Source organism: Neolamprologus brichardi, chromosome 17 (genome assembly GCF_056152115.1).
Source record: "Neolamprologus brichardi isolate AB-2024 chromosome 17, ASM5615211v1, whole genome shotgun sequence".
NCBI classification, from domain to species: Eukaryota; Metazoa; Chordata; class Actinopteri; order Cichliformes; family Cichlidae; genus Neolamprologus; species Neolamprologus brichardi.
This window is the reverse complement of record NC_142120.1, coordinates 8954411-8969848: the sequence shown is the minus strand read 5'-3', so window position 1 is coordinate 8969848 and position 15438 is coordinate 8954411. Positions and strand designations below refer to the sequence as shown.

The 15438-nt window shown below is 38.2% G+C and overlaps 2 protein-coding genes across 2 annotated transcripts in view; one reads left to right on the top strand and one right to left on the bottom strand.

The window, feature by feature from the left end:
• gsap (gamma-secretase activating protein) overlaps positions 1-15438 on the top strand; it is a 52389-nt gene that overhangs the window by 27200 nt on the left and 9751 nt on the right. Inside the window, exons 26-28 of the mRNA XM_006780643.3 lie at positions 4414-4484; positions 4712-4806; positions 5368-5487. Of these exons, the coding sequence (XP_006780706.2) occupies positions 4414-4484; positions 4712-4806; positions 5368-5487 (286 nt within the window). The remainder of the gene's footprint in view (positions 1-4413; positions 4485-4711; positions 4807-5367; positions 5488-15438) is intronic.
• Positions 7642-10905, bottom strand: LOC148097867 (uncharacterized). Its single transcript, XM_087831184.1, has 2 exons — positions 10510-10905; positions 7642-8184 (listed from the first exon to the last, which is right to left on the bottom strand). Exons 1-2 carry the CDS (start codon positions 10903-10905, stop codon positions 7642-7644), a joined length of 939 nt encoding a protein of 312 aa, XP_087687310.1.

The window sequence follows — 15438 nt, the reverse complement described above, 5'->3', positions numbered from 1 at the left end:
GGGTGACTAAATTTTTTCTCTGGTGTTTCTTTGTGCGCTGCAGACACCTGTTGATTTTTGGAGTTACATGAAACAACTGATGGGACTGTCTATTGTGTCTGATGTGTGTTTATAAAGACATTGAACCGTGTCAAGAGATCAGCGCTCAACAGGCACTGATGGAAAAACTGCTTTGAAATAGCTTTACAAAATACCATTTACTTCCCACTGGAAGTAGCTGAAATGTTTCTAGTGTTAGAAATATAGTTCAGGAAAGTAAAGCTACTAAAAAAGCCACTTTACTAGAAAGCCATCATTTATTTTGCAGATCAGTAGTCACATTTGTCATTTTTAAATGTGACATGTCAGCAAAGTACATCTGTCAATTCATTAGAAAAAGTACCAGATTCAAAAAAGTTGTAGCAAGAAGTAGCAAGTATAGTAGTAAATTTTATAGAATAGTAGGTACTTCAAAAATTTAAGAAAACCCAATTTAAATAGTAGTCTTTTATTATTAAAAAAGCATACTATTATACTGTTGTTTGGCAACCATAAGGCATGCTGATAAACTGATATCAACTGAAAGTCAGATATTTTATTTTGAAAATCAGATTTTTGCAGGATGTGTTAATTTTGTAATGCTTCTTCTAAAACACCTTCTAAGCAGCAAATAAATAACTTGAAGCTTTTATTTTGAAAATGTCACTGCATTGAAAACAAACAAACAAACAAAAAAATCACCATTTATTTATTATGTATTCTTTTTTATTCATTATTACTAAACTCCAGTGATCGCTCTCCTGGTATTCTGGGGGGAAAAAGGTAAATTCAGTAAAATCTCTAAAGTTTGGCATAACAAGAAGTTCCCATGGTCTTTTTCTTTGCAACCAGGAAAAAAAATACTTAAATATAACTGATACTTCTGAAATGGCATGAACAACTTCTTTTGACATAATGGCAATAATCAGTATTACTGGGGAATTTATCCATGATGAAGTTGTCACTGTGAGCACTGAGCAAACCTGCGGGGGTAGCTGCTGGATAATTGCATTGCCAGGGAAAGCCTTCACAGCAGCTGGGATCATGATAGAAAAAATGAGCTTGTCAAAGTGAGCGCTATTAGAGTAGAAATGGGAAAAATAATTAGAAAATAACATTTTATAACCCCAAAATAAGTATTTAGTAAGTATTTTCAGCAGTTAAATGCACAAAATACAAAAAGACAGTAAGAATAAGTAAATTAATTACTACACGAAGCCCAGTATTTTTTCTTATAATGGAGTATATATTCAATTTAACCATTTGATGTGTTTTTATGTTCTACTGTGAATAAAATTGTTGAAGAAGAGTTTAGAAGAGTTTTAGAAAATATTCCCCGTTTTTATTGAGACTTGCTACACAAAGCACAAATAAAACTTTCATTAAAATGTACAGCTCGTGCAGATAGGATCTGCACATCCAAGTGGAAAGACTTTCTCAACCTCTGTTCAGTATCAAATAGAGGTTCTTGGCTCTGTAAAGTGAGTTTTTAGTATTCCTGGTGGGTGAGTCCCTTCACAGTTAGGAGCCCCTTGAAAGCAGACATACGGCATACATCAACACAACAGTGTTAAATCAGGCCAAGGGTAAGGCGGGAATTGAATTGAAAGCAGGATGCATTATGTTTTGGGACATTGCATTGTGGAATTGTAAATAACAGAGTATAAAAAAAAAAAAAGAAGAGCAGAGAAATTCTCTCTGTTCATCTGCTCACAGTAGGATCTGTCGATAGCTCAGCTTGGTATGGTGGGCTCCTGAGCTTTAACCTGCGCCTTTGGAATGAAAATGAGTTTTAAAATAATAATTTCTTTCCTTTGGTTGCGTGAAAGTGAACATTTGGATGACGGACTGATTTAAAAGATGCTCAAACACCTATGAGAAACAGGGGGGGGGCACATTTGACTTTAAGCTCACTAACTCACGGGCAGACTGACTCACATCAAGCTGACTCATGCTTGAAAAACTCAGGGTGGTGCTACAAAACAGAACATCTCCCCTTCTTGTTGGTGCTTATTGAGACTAATGGTTGCATTGACACAGGGGAAAAGTTGGCGGTGAAAAAGATTACAGCTTTTAAGAGCTGGGGAACTTCTGTTATGATAGATTACAGCTCGGCAGTATATTATTGTCATAGTTATTTATTTCCTGTCTCCGTTGCCACAGACAACGGAGATGCATTCCTTTTTATAACACAGCCAATGTCAAGGCAAAGAACAACCACGCTAATAGCTGAATAAGAATTGCTAAAAAAAAAAAAAAGTATTGCAACTAATAGGCTGGAATATACTTACTATGCAGTAGAAAAGTTCCTCCCTACCCAAGGTTACTTAACGTTTTTGCTAACAGGAGACCCACACGGGTAAATCCAGCTTCCTGTCTGGGCCGAGGTTCATTAAGACAAATTGGCGAATTGGAGCAGAAGGCCACAGAGGGATAACTGTGTTTGTGTGTGTGCCTTTAAATCACTTGATTGCCTTTTGTTTGACTGTTTTCTCCACAAAGACGCTGCTCCTGCATCAGCAAGGAGCTGCTTGAGCTTCTAGGAATTTGTTTTGTTTGAAAGGTTGACAACCGAGTACAGTTTATAATTTTTGGAGACAAATACTTTGAAATGCGTGATGAATGCAATGGTCTTTTGGGGCATTCCTTTCCTAATTTGTGCTTACAGTGCTGACAAAATGGGCTTTAAGAAAATTCAAAAAGAAACAGAGAGGAAAAAGGATTGAAAAGAAATTAAAGATAATAAAGAAATAAATCCCCAAACAAGAAGCACTCTGAGAACTCAGCCCTCCACCAAAGCAGCTCACTCTCTGAGCAGTATTTACTTTAAAGCGGATAATATTGTATTTTTATATGTTCATTTTGTTTTCTTTGTTCTTTTTAAATGATCTTTAATAAGGGTAGCATGACAGATGTTTGCTTTAATTACACAAACATTATGTAGGAGTAGATAATAGGTATTGATTCATAAATAACATGGACATGAATAACTGTAGCTTATTATATAATTTCTAAAGAAAGAAAGCAGATGCAAAACGTAAAAGTGAGGTTAAAGGTCAATTATGACCTGATATTTAGATGCAAACTATAATGTGATATTTAGAATCCTTATACAGCAGCATGGTTTCCAAAATGTTGCCCCTACAAACAAAGGCAGTAGAATTTTTAAGAACAGTTTTAAAGATAAAAGACATTTTCTGAAGGTTTATTTGACCTTGAAGAAGAGGTCAGAGGTCAAAAACTCAAACTTCCCCATATATTGTTCCTTTTATGTCTATGTGTTGTTAATACAAACAATGGCAGTAAGACACAGTTTTATATAGCTGTATATAGTAATATTACCATTTTGGCCTTCACATCAGTCTATTGAAGGAAAGGTTAGAGGTCAAATGTGAGATATTATTTTAAATCTGTATAGATATATGTTGACAATACACACCACATTTGTAAGGCTTTTTGTCGATTTTCAACCAATAAATCATTAAGTTGACCTTGAGGACCTTGCCAAATTTTAATGGCTTGTTAAAATGACCTTACTCTACACCCCTGCAAAGTTAAATCAGAATTCATTCAAAACCTTTAAATCCACAATGGAAACTAGAAAAAAAAGACCTAAAGAGATAAAAAAAAAAAGGTTTCCATTTAAAATTGTTATCACCCTTAGCGGGGGTTCATGTTTTTTCATGGCTTTTAAAGATACAGAGTTTATGGTGTTATTTAGCACAGACGGTGCAGGGGTAAGTTTAACATTATTTAAAACTGGGAAAAGCCCAGAGGAGCTTATTATTATGTTTATCCCGAACACCTTTTTGACTTTTGGGCTAGTCTGTTACATAAGTGCAGCTAATTTCCACCCCGAGGTGAGTGGAGGATGTTGGCTGCTGGCATTTGGAGCAGCTGGTGGAAGGTTTCCAACTGGTGTCCAGGATATGGACGAGGCAGATCGTTTTTCCTGTTATTGTACAAGTGGAAGAGTGGTCACCTGTGGAAAGAAGCCCGTGGATCTTTCGGCACGGGCCGACACATTGAGGACGGGTCGAGTCCGTTCGTATGATCCCAAGCGTGTGGCGAAATAATATGGGCGAGTGTGAAACGTGTTCACATCCTGGTGCACCGGGGTTGCACTTGTTTACTCGAGATGAAAATGGGAAGTAGGAAAGAAAAGGGAGAAGTGAGGAAACTGATCATGGGACAAGTGTAAATTTCCATGAAGCGAACATCACTGTCGCCACAGCAGAAAAACATGTCGAAACTGTTTTCAGATAAAACGCCCGGCTTTGCGCAAAAGTTTACAGGCTCGCGAATCATTCGAGTTTCATTTCATTTGAATCTAATCGCCCATATGCGGCTCAAACGCTAAGGTGTGTCTCTGTCTGTGTGTGTTTGTGTGTTTAGTTGGAGCTCATCAGACACATGCTGGAGTCAGTCTGGCTGAAGTACAAACTCGGCCCTCGTGTTTTGTGCTTGTGAGTACAAATCAGTCATGTTTCCAACTATAAAGTGATAGTAATATAAAGTGCAGACTAAAGGTGTGCAATCATCTCGAGGTATGTGAGCACCATCATTCCCCGTCACGTGTGTGCCCACATGTGTGTATTTGTGTTAACCTCTCATCACATGTGTACTCACCTTATGTAATGTTCTTATCTGAATTGTGTGTGTGTGTGTGTGTGTGTACGTGCTCGCGTTCCAGGACGCAGCAGGGCAGTCCGGCCGAGTGGTCCGTCTTTCACTACATGCTTCGGATCCTGGAATCCACCCGGAGTCTCTGCCTGCCCCTCCCACCCGGTATCACACACTTTTAAACTAGCTGTTATAATCCGGTCTGCCTCTGCCTCAGCCAGCATAACAATGTGTGTGTTTTTCCTCTGCGCTAATGTAACCAAAAATATGTTAAACGTTTAACAATATGCAGACATGAGTAAGAAAGTGTGAATACATTTTAATCATTTGGACAAATTTTCTGGAGCCTAAGCACCAGCGAAGGCTTTCTGTGCTGGGATCATAAACTGTAAGGGAATGGGGGGGGGGGGGAGATGATGAATGTGAGACGTAAACACACCCTTAACACCGAGGCTGGAGGTTTAAATGCGTCTAAATGAAGTGAAGGTGTAACGCAGCAGGCATACTGAGCGTGTATCCCTTTGGTAAATAAAAGTAAGAAATGCATTTCTCTGAAGCTGAGCAGTCAGCTGAATGCTTTGTTCCATTTGTTTTATGCCAGGCTTTTTACAATATAATACAAAGACTGAACAAATAAAACTGGTAAACACGAAAACGGGCTAAAAAGTCAGCCCGCAGGAGAATTTAGGAACATAAAAAGCAGATGCCTCCTTTGTGTTTCTCCAGGCTATCACACCTTGTTTGCTGTGTTTGCTGTGCGCTGCCTCCCTCATCAAACCTTTCTGCAGTACATTGACCACGGTTTCCTGCAGCTCACCGAGACCTTTGTGTCTCGCCTCATGACGGGTAGGCGCTTGCTCTCTTTTGTATTAAGTGCTCGAAAGTTTCTAATTTTGCACTGATTTCGTAAAATAGAGAAGATATACAAATGCAAACTTTGAACTGACCCATCCAGCGTGTATGAACAGTTCAGGCTGCTGATTACAGTGTAAAGATATTTTCTTGGCTCAGTTAGTACCAACTGAGCCTCATTTAAATGCTCAACCTACCTGAATATAGTTGCTGACCATGCGCCTCCCTTTATGACCACAGTGCACCCATCTTCTTCCACCAGGATATCATTCCATGTCACAAAGCTTGAATCATCTCAAACTGGTTTCTTGAGCATAACAGTGAATTTGCTGAACTCGCAGTCGCTAGAATTAGATCCACCATCAGAACAAAGAGGTCAAACCTGCTCCTAGCAAGTTGTACCTAATAAAGTGACTGTTCAGTGTAGTTAATGCATTTGATTTAGCCTTAAGTGCAGTTTGCATTTAGTGCTAATGTTAACACGCTAAGCTGCAAACTAACACTATAAATGTAACTTTTCATTCTTCTCAGATTGTCATCGTCGCTGTGTAAAATGCAAATGAAGACAGAATGCAATGATTTGCAAACCTCACAAAACCACATGTTGTTCACAGTGAATCACAGACAGTATTTAAACTAGAACGTTTTACTACTACATGACAAATATTAGCTCATTTAGAATCTGACGGCAGCAACACATTCCCCCAAAAAGAACTTTTGCTGTCACAGTGCCATCCACAAATGCAGAGCAACATATGCTCCCATCCAGACAACATTTATTTTAGTGAAAGCCTTGCACGTTTCAGCAAATCAACGCTAAGCCTCATGCTGCATTTATTACAACGGCATAGCTTAGTAGTAGAAGAGTCAGGGCGCTGAGCTGGCCTGGCTGCTGTCCAGACCTTTTACCCACTGAAAACATCTGGAGCATTATGAAATGAAAAATATTCTTCTCCCAAAATTCCAGCAGCTGATCTCCTCAGTTCCCAGATAAATACAGACTTTTGTTAAATAATCGTTCGACATATTTTTATGTTCTATTGTAAATAAAATACGGGATTATGAGATTTTAAGTCAGGAACTTTACCGTGTCATAATGTGGAAACTACATTAATACGACAAAGATGTTTTGTATTTTAAACAAAATGCTGTTAGCTATTTAGAGCCTGTGATAAATAAATATTGCTGCTCTACTTGCTGCTGTTAAAAATAACTTGTCTGTGCCTAGTGCGGCTAACAGTTACAACCTAAAGCTGCATTAGAAAATAAATACTGGTCTAAAATTCAGTAGCAATCAAATTTAAAAGTTGCTTATTAACCAAACAAAACATTTTACAGTCTTTCTAAGTTGCTCACTCGGTTAGAGAGGGTTCACGTGACGTGTTTGGAGTCAGAACCAGATTTCGCATTCATTAAACAGCACATAAATGCACTATAAACATTAAAAATCTGATTTTATTTGCTCAAAACACAATAAGTCTCATCTCCAAATAGATCTCCTTATTAGATAGTTTTATCTTTTTATGTGCCCATTCTTTCAGTGAAGCAAACAAAGTTTGAGATTTAAAGAACCAAAATAACAGATCTATCTATCAATTTTGGATGTGGTACAGTGTTTTGGCCATGCAATGACATACATTGCTACATTATTATATATTATGTAATAAACTGTAGAGCAGGATGGTGGCAGTCCAGTTGCCTTGCAGCAAAAAGGTCCTGGGTTTGAATCCACTGGCTAGCTTGTTTCATCTGTAGTTGCGTGTTTTTTCTCCGTGCTTCCTCCAACAGTTCAGATGAGTTAACTTAACTGGGTTTTAAATGGGCTGTAGGTATGAATATGAGTGTGAATGGTTGTCTGTCTCTATGTGTTAGCGCTGCGATAGACTGGCGAGCTGTCCAGGGTGTAACCTGGATTTAGGCTCCGGCCTAATGGATGATAAAATGTGAAGGCAGAATAATCATACCACAGGAAAATGAGCTAATGAGTTACTTTAGTATTTAACTCGATACATTTAGTCATTTAGTCACACAGTCCAGTAAAAAAGATCCAAATTCTTTTGTCCATACAAAGGATCCATATTTTTCCATGAGTTTTCATGGCTATCAAGCCACATTAGTATGAGGAGGCCAAAAATATGGGAGAACATATTAGGAGCTGTCATCAAGAGACATGAAGAAGCGGATTTCCTTATCGGTGCTTTCATGTAGAGAGGCAAAGTAATACAGTAATGGGTTCAGAGAGTGCTTGAAAAAGTAAAAACATTCCATAAATATGAACATTTTGCTGATGTAAAGCAGTTTTTCCGGTGCTGCGAGACGCACAGTCACATACGCTGTGCGAAACATCAGAGCAATAACAGCAAATACCAGGGAACCAGCGATGATGTGAAGAAATAACTTGGTAATCCTCAGCTTTTTCTTATCAAAGATTTGAATTCGGTTGATCCCTCTAACAAGTAGTGAGCAGCAGGTCAATGAGACGACATGGCTGATAACTGTGAATGTGATGTAGATACATTCTTGTACCGGTGAGAAGCTGAGATTCTCGCAGGAGCCCTTATCCGCCCACTTCTTAATTTTCACCTCACTTAGGAAAAATATACCAAGCAGGGCTCCGAGTAGCCACACAGAGGACAAAAAAATCTTCTGCTGTGTCGGGGTGACTTTGATCCACTTCTCCCGGTGCAGAACCTGGCAAATGAAAAGGACATTTTTAGATTAAAGTTTGCTGCATTTTTCCTTCACTGATGTGTTCGTGGGTTTTGAGCCCACACCCACCCATTCAATCTGGATTTCATTCACTGGAAGAATTGGTGTAATATTAAATATTACCTTTATGCGATCAGTGGTTTTAATCCCCACACCAATAAGAATTATAGTCACTGTTATTTAAATCTTGCCTGCAGTGGCATATTTTAAAGGGTATTGTTCTGTTTGTTAAGCTTGTACCTTTTCTTTTTACATTTATATACATTTTATCAAATTGACATCGTCAATACTGTGCTGGATTAAATATTAGAAGTTTCTGTTTGCATTGTGCGCATGGATATACAAACAAGTAAGAAAGAAAGAAAAGTTAATAATGATACGAAGACAAGCTCCTACGATTTTAAAGTGGGTTTATGAATGGAAATTGGGTTATAATAGTATCCTCAGGGGAATATAAGATGCAGATATCAGTGTTTGTGTATTCAGAATATGATGTTCACCTCATGCAATACGGCTCTTCCCCTTCGCCTTTCCTTCAGCTTTCCTGCGCCCCACTGGGGAGTCTTTTGGCTTTCTTGTTTAGCTTTGTCTTGCTGTCTTATTTGTTACAGACCATATCTGGTTAAAATGCCGGTGGGACCAGTGAGGTACATTACTGAGCGGCAGGGATTATTCTCTCTTGTAAAGTTTATCTCGTCTCAATGGGGTTTTTATCGGAATGTATGTACAGTATATTGGAACCAGGAGGAGATTAAGATTATTCTTTCTTGCATTTACAGTAGTGGAACTGGAAGAATAAATATTATTGACTCTGTCATGTAGGAAGCATGACAAATGCTTCACTTTGGAAATAATTTTACGTGCACGTGAGCCAAAGGAAGGGCTTGGCTTGGCTTAAGCATGCCAAAGTAGATTTTCATTTGTTTCTTTTACTGTTTTTATTTGGCTACCTTTCTCTTTTCTTTCCTTTTTTTTTTTTAAAAAAAAAAGAATAATTGGTTAATGTATGTGAACAATGGAAAACGCTCTACAAATCTAATGAGCTTGAAAGTCCATATTATAGACGACCAACAGTCTGAATACTCATAGGAAATTCTTTAAGTAGTCTTCAGGAATAGTTCTCCAGGATTCTTGAAGGACATTCAAAGCTCTTCTTTGGATGTTGGCTGCCTTTTGTTCTTTTCTCTGTCAACATGATCCCACAATGTTTCAAAAGTGCTAATGTCTGGGCTCTGGGGAGGCCAATCCATGACTGATAGTGTTCCATTGCACAGTTTTCTATACAGGTTTGCATTTACTGCATTGGCAGTGGGTGTGGGATTGTTGTCGTACTGAAAAATGAAGCTGCAACCTCCATTTTGACCTCTTCTTCTGAATATACTGAGGATGATTTGAACAAAAATATTCCAAGGCTGGACATGTTGCCACTGATTTTCAGCCCAGTTCTTCTATTACCTCAGGCTTTTCTCCCTGTTTCCCTTCCTTAAGAATGATTTCTTGACAGCCACCTGAGACCATTTCTGAGGAGGTTTCAGTGAATAAATCAACTAAAGGGCCAGATGCATCTTTCAGGTCCTGTGTCAGGTCTTTGCTGGATTTTTTTCCCCTATATCTTAAGGACATGACTTTCAAATATCATCTGTAGATAGTTTTTAGCACTTTCACTTTTGTGCTCCACTTTTTCAGTTTATATAGATTTCATCTAACAAATCTTTAGGAATCACATTGTTGGTGCAATATTACTATTTTATGCCTGTCAAACTGTGTTATTGTTGGTATTTTTTTATAGATTCAACTAGAGTAATGGGAATAAATGATGCATTTTTGTGATTATGCTTGTAACAAAGTACCCAAAGATAAAAACTGGTTATTTGCTCAGTTTTTTGTGATGTGTAGACACAGCATTGATTCCTCCCTGTAACCTTTATATGCTTGAATGATTCAAAGATTAGTGTTAAGAGGCTAAATTAAAAACAACAACAACAACAACAACAAAACAATCCCAAATGGACTGAAAGTAAATGAAAAGCTGCCAATGTCCAAAGAAAAACATTGAAAGACCTTTAGAAAGCCTTAAACAATTGATTAAGACCACATTAAAAACTTTAAGAAAGTCTGGCACATTGGAAGGAAAATATAAACAAATGTGCGGTGGCTCTTTTAGACAGTACTTATAGACAGTACTGTACATCTGTTTTTTATTTCCCAAGATAAGAAACATTCTTAATTGACTTAAACAAAAGTCCTACTTGTGATCTTATTTTCAGAAAAAATGACAACATATTTAAAGGATTGATAAATACATACCTGGTAGTACCTCTGGATGCTTATCAGCACCAGAACGTTTAAGTTGGTGGTGTTGCAGAAAAATAAGAGATAAACGAGAAGTTGACAGACTGAATGGTTTAAATGTAGCCCGGACCAGAAAACGATGCTGCCGACCACCAGGATGAGCAGACAGAGGAGGTCCGACAATGCCAGGTTGAAGATGAGGTGCTGCGACATGGAGGAACCGCGCAAATTCTGAATGAGTTTCCCTGTCACACTGATGTTTGCCAAGATGCCGAGTATGGAGCTTAATAGAATAACCACACCAGCAGCAGTGAACCATGGATCGAGGCACGATTCTGAAAAGAAGCAGTTGTGGAATGTAGGTAAAAAGAAGAGGATGGAGGAGGTGTTGGAATGGTCTTCGGTATTCATTGTGAAGTTGAAAGAGAAAGATATAGCAACAGTGAGACTTAATTAAATCTGAAAGAGATATAGCCCATGTTGTATCCAGCTCAGCTGTGTGACCTACATGCTGTTTTGCACACACCCTAGTGGTTTGTGGTCTTGAGGTATATTTAAGGGGGGAAAAATCACATGTAAACAAGAGCTTTTTTTCTTATTTTTCTTCTTTTGTTTATGTATAACACTTCACAAGGGATATTTAAAGTTAAGCTGCATGTACATAAGAAGACAGTCGAAGGATGTGCCAGTCACAAGTCGGTGTCCTTTAGCAATTTCTAGTGACAAGAAGCAATATAACCACAAATTATGTAAAAAGGAAAGTTTTTTATTTTTGCATATCACTCTTGAAAAGTATTTGATCTAATGCAGAATTCATAGCTCATTCACAGTCCACTCCCAGAGGAAGCAAAGCGACCTAAAACATAGCACCACCACCACCACCTCCATACATTTCAGTTGGTATAAGTTTATCCTCCTGAAAATCTCCTCCTGTGTGTTTTCTATCAGTTCTGTCTTTGATTTGTCTGCCCAGAGTACATTATTCAACAAGGCCTTGTGTTTATATTTTTACCAAACTTTCAGGGTTATTTCTTCTAGTGTGGGTCTCCCATGTGGGTCAAAATTGTTACTGCACTACAATCACCTGCAGATCCTGGGAAGAAATCTCTTAATCTACGTTCACACTGCAGGCGAAAGCGCATCAAATCCGATTTTTTTTTACCCTATGCGACCCATATCCGATCGTGGTATGACAGTGTGAACGGCACAAATCCGATATTTTCAAATCCGATCTGGGTCACTTTCGTATGTGGTACTGATTCCAATACATATCCGATGTTTCAGAAAGCGACTGCTGTGTGAACGGTCAAGTCGCATTAACAACGTTGGAGAAACGTTAACATTTTATTTGTACTGCATAATCTGCAGATTCTGACAGAAATCTGCAACTATCCTTTGAAGCACCGCTCCTCTCTAAAACAGCAATAAGGATCATTATTAGGTTATCTACATTATTATGTAAATAACAAAATAACTGAAAGCAAAAGTTGGGAAACGTGAAGTCTGAAGTCTTTATATTAAGGGCCATCAGTCAGACAATACTGTTTGCTCTGGGTCTAAACAGAGCGTGTTGTGTGTGACATCTTCTTTTGCGCATGCGGGCCGCTTTGAGCGTTCACACTAGAGTGCGTTTGCTGTCGCATTTTATTTGTAGTGTGAACGAACAGACGAAAAAATCGGATTTGATCAAAAAATCGGAATTGAGCATTAAGACCTGCAGTGTGAACGTAGCCTTAGAGACATATGCCAGACAGTCTGCACACAGGCTCAATCTGTCTGTTGCAAATTCATTCAGATTGAAATTAATTAGAGACCTTTTTAAATCCACAAGCATCCATAAATGTCCTTTGAAAGACACTCCTGAGTAGAAACCCCAGTGATGAGGAGTATTTGAAGGTGGCAATGAAGGTGGGAATGATGACATAATTTACATTTTATACAGTGTATTATTTTTGAGGAACAAAAGTTTGCCTTTTTTTAAAAAAAAAAAGACTGCTTGTCCGTGTGTTGACAATAGCATTTAGCACAAAGGAACACAACTTCTCAGAGTTTTTAATGTGGCTGTAGATTTCTGCAGGTGTTTTCCGAGCCATGGATTAAGTGTAGAAAAAGAAGTATTTATTCTAGGATTAGGTTTAATCCATATCTGTGAAAGGAAGCTTCTGTGTTTATTTACTTTTATCTAATACCCAACTGCTTTACTGTAAATACTACACATTTTTACTTCTCTTTACCAGATATAAAAAGCTTGTCTTTTCAATCAGTAAAGCAACTGATTATATTTGCCATTTTGAAAACCACTGTCACCACAGATCACAGCTGCTGTAAACTACTTTCTGAATTACCCCAGAAACCTAGAAAACGCCCATACAGTGATAAACAGATGTACATGCGGACCAGCTTTCATGCAGATAAAATACATTTGCAGAATACTTTGCCTACCAGTTAAACATTACCAACTCACCAGGACTTATGGATATGTACCAAATCTACTACTAATTCTACACAGTATGCACTACATTGCAATCATCACAGCATGTTTAGCATTTAATATGTATATACTTAACCAGGTATACCCTTTATGTACAGTGAACTCATTTTCATGTTAAAGGAACCAGTTTAAGAGCTTGAGCTTTGTGGCATGTTGCATTATCGTGCTGGAAGCAGCCATCAAAATATATTGTCAAAAGAGATGGACATGGTCAGCAACAATAATCAGGTAGACTGTGGTGATTAAACGATTCTCTGTGAGTACAAAGGAACCCAAGAGTTCGAAGTAAAATATCCGCCACACCTTTACACCAACTTTACACCACCTTTATACCACCGGCAGCAGCCTGAACTGTTAATACAAAGAATGATCATGTTTATATAGTCCGAATGTTGCAGCAGAAATCGAGACTGATCAGACCAAACGGCGTTTCTGTTTTAATCTTCTTTGTCCCATCTTGGTGAGCCTATGCAAACAGTAGCCTCAGTTTCTTATTCCTTGCTGACAAGAGTTTCACATGGTGTGCGGTCTTCTGCTGCTGTGCATTCAGAGATGCTCTTCTGGATACCTTAGATATAACAAGTGCCTTCCTATCATCTTGAAGCGTCTTCACCATGTTTATACGCACCAATGCACTGTATAAAAACTATAAAAGTATGTATGTATAATACAAAAATCAACATGACATAACAGCTTTAGGCTATGTCCACACGTACCCGGGTATTTTTGAAAATGCAGATTTTTCTATGCGTTTGCACCTTTCGTCCACACGTAAACTGTGTTTTTGGTCACTGAAAATGGAGATTTTTAAAAACTCCGGCCAGGGTGGATATTTTTGAAAACTCTGTTTTTGCATTTACGTGTGGAGAAGAAAAAGAAGAAAACGGAGAAAACGCAGCGTCAAAGGTGTGCGCATTTTTTGACGTCACACTGTGTGCCACGTTATTGTTTCAGTGAAATGAATTTCTACAATACTATTACTGTTAATTGTACTCTCTGCAGTGTTTAAATGCTTACATATACACACACAGTTACTGTCCGTCCACACATACGACTCGGTTCTGCTTCTATGCCCCGGCTTTGTTTACTTTTTCCCACCGAGGCTTCTAGACTTCTGATTGGCCAACATTTCTACACGGTTAGGAATATATTGCCACCTGTTGCTTTGGCATGTTCCTAGCAGCGTTTTCCTTCATTTCTGCCTTTACGTGTGGACGGGATTATTTTTTAAAACGAAAACAGAAAATCTCCGTTTTCAAAAATACCTGGGTACGTGTGGACATAGCCTTATAGTAAAAGGAACTGACACAACTAGTGCCTCGAAATACCTTTAGATGTTCTTAAAACTGACTTTCACTTCACTTTACTGAACTGTCACTGCCAGCTAACCTTTGCAAACAGAAACAAGATGACTTTTTAAAGTTTCAGTACTTCTGGTTTTCTATATGTTCCCACAGGTTACTGTAACCTCTCACAGTGCTGTGAACAGAAAACGTAGTTTGTGCTTTGCATTGCGAGTACAACAACTCACTCTCAAAAGTGGGTGATCTATGTTTGTTTGTGTTTTTTCATTTAGTCATAAACCTTTCTCACGATCAGTATGAAGTATAGGTTTGGGACAAACTGTGTGTTTTTCACTCCTCAGCGAGGTGTGTTTAATGAACCTACCTCCTGCTGCTACCTGCTGCTGCAAGCCAACTGAAGCTCAATCAAAGATAATGACTCAAACCAGATAGGCGTCAACTTATATCTGTAATCGGTAAATCATTTTCAGCTACATATACATGCTGCTTAAATGATTGATTCTATTATGAGGAAAAGCTGAAATGAGGAATAGTTGGACAAACACACACCTGTTATGTCAGAATGCCGCCTAAATGTAAAGTAAAGTAGCTCGTGACCACTGAAAGTGTTAAAGAGGTCACACTACAGAGATGTGGCTAATAAGGGAGCATGTTTGCAAGATGCTTCAGTTATCTGACTTCATGAAGAGCGCATTGTTTAAAGGCCAAACATTTTTGACTTGTCACAAAGATCAACAGACCCAAAAATATCTGAAGATGAAATATTTCAAACAGTCTGAATGTATTCAAAGTTGGTGTAATTGGCTCTGCGTCATGACCTTAGTATATTTTTACTGAAAGTTCTCCCCATCCAGTCAATATACTGTATATATGTTCTAGATATACAACATTGTAAGATTAGAATGCTGTGTGTTCAGAATGGCAATGCTAAAATCCTGCTGTTAAGCAGGTTTCACCATCTTAATTTAAAGCAGCATAAAACCAAGAATTATAGCTGAGGCTCATTGGAGAGCTATTAATGCCACTTTTACCCAATTTCAAGGCAGTTCACCACATAAATGTTCAATTGGGGACATATATAAAAGTTAGTGGTAGTACATCCAGTGGTTTTTAGCTCAAACCATAAATGGTGGCCTGATATAATACAAA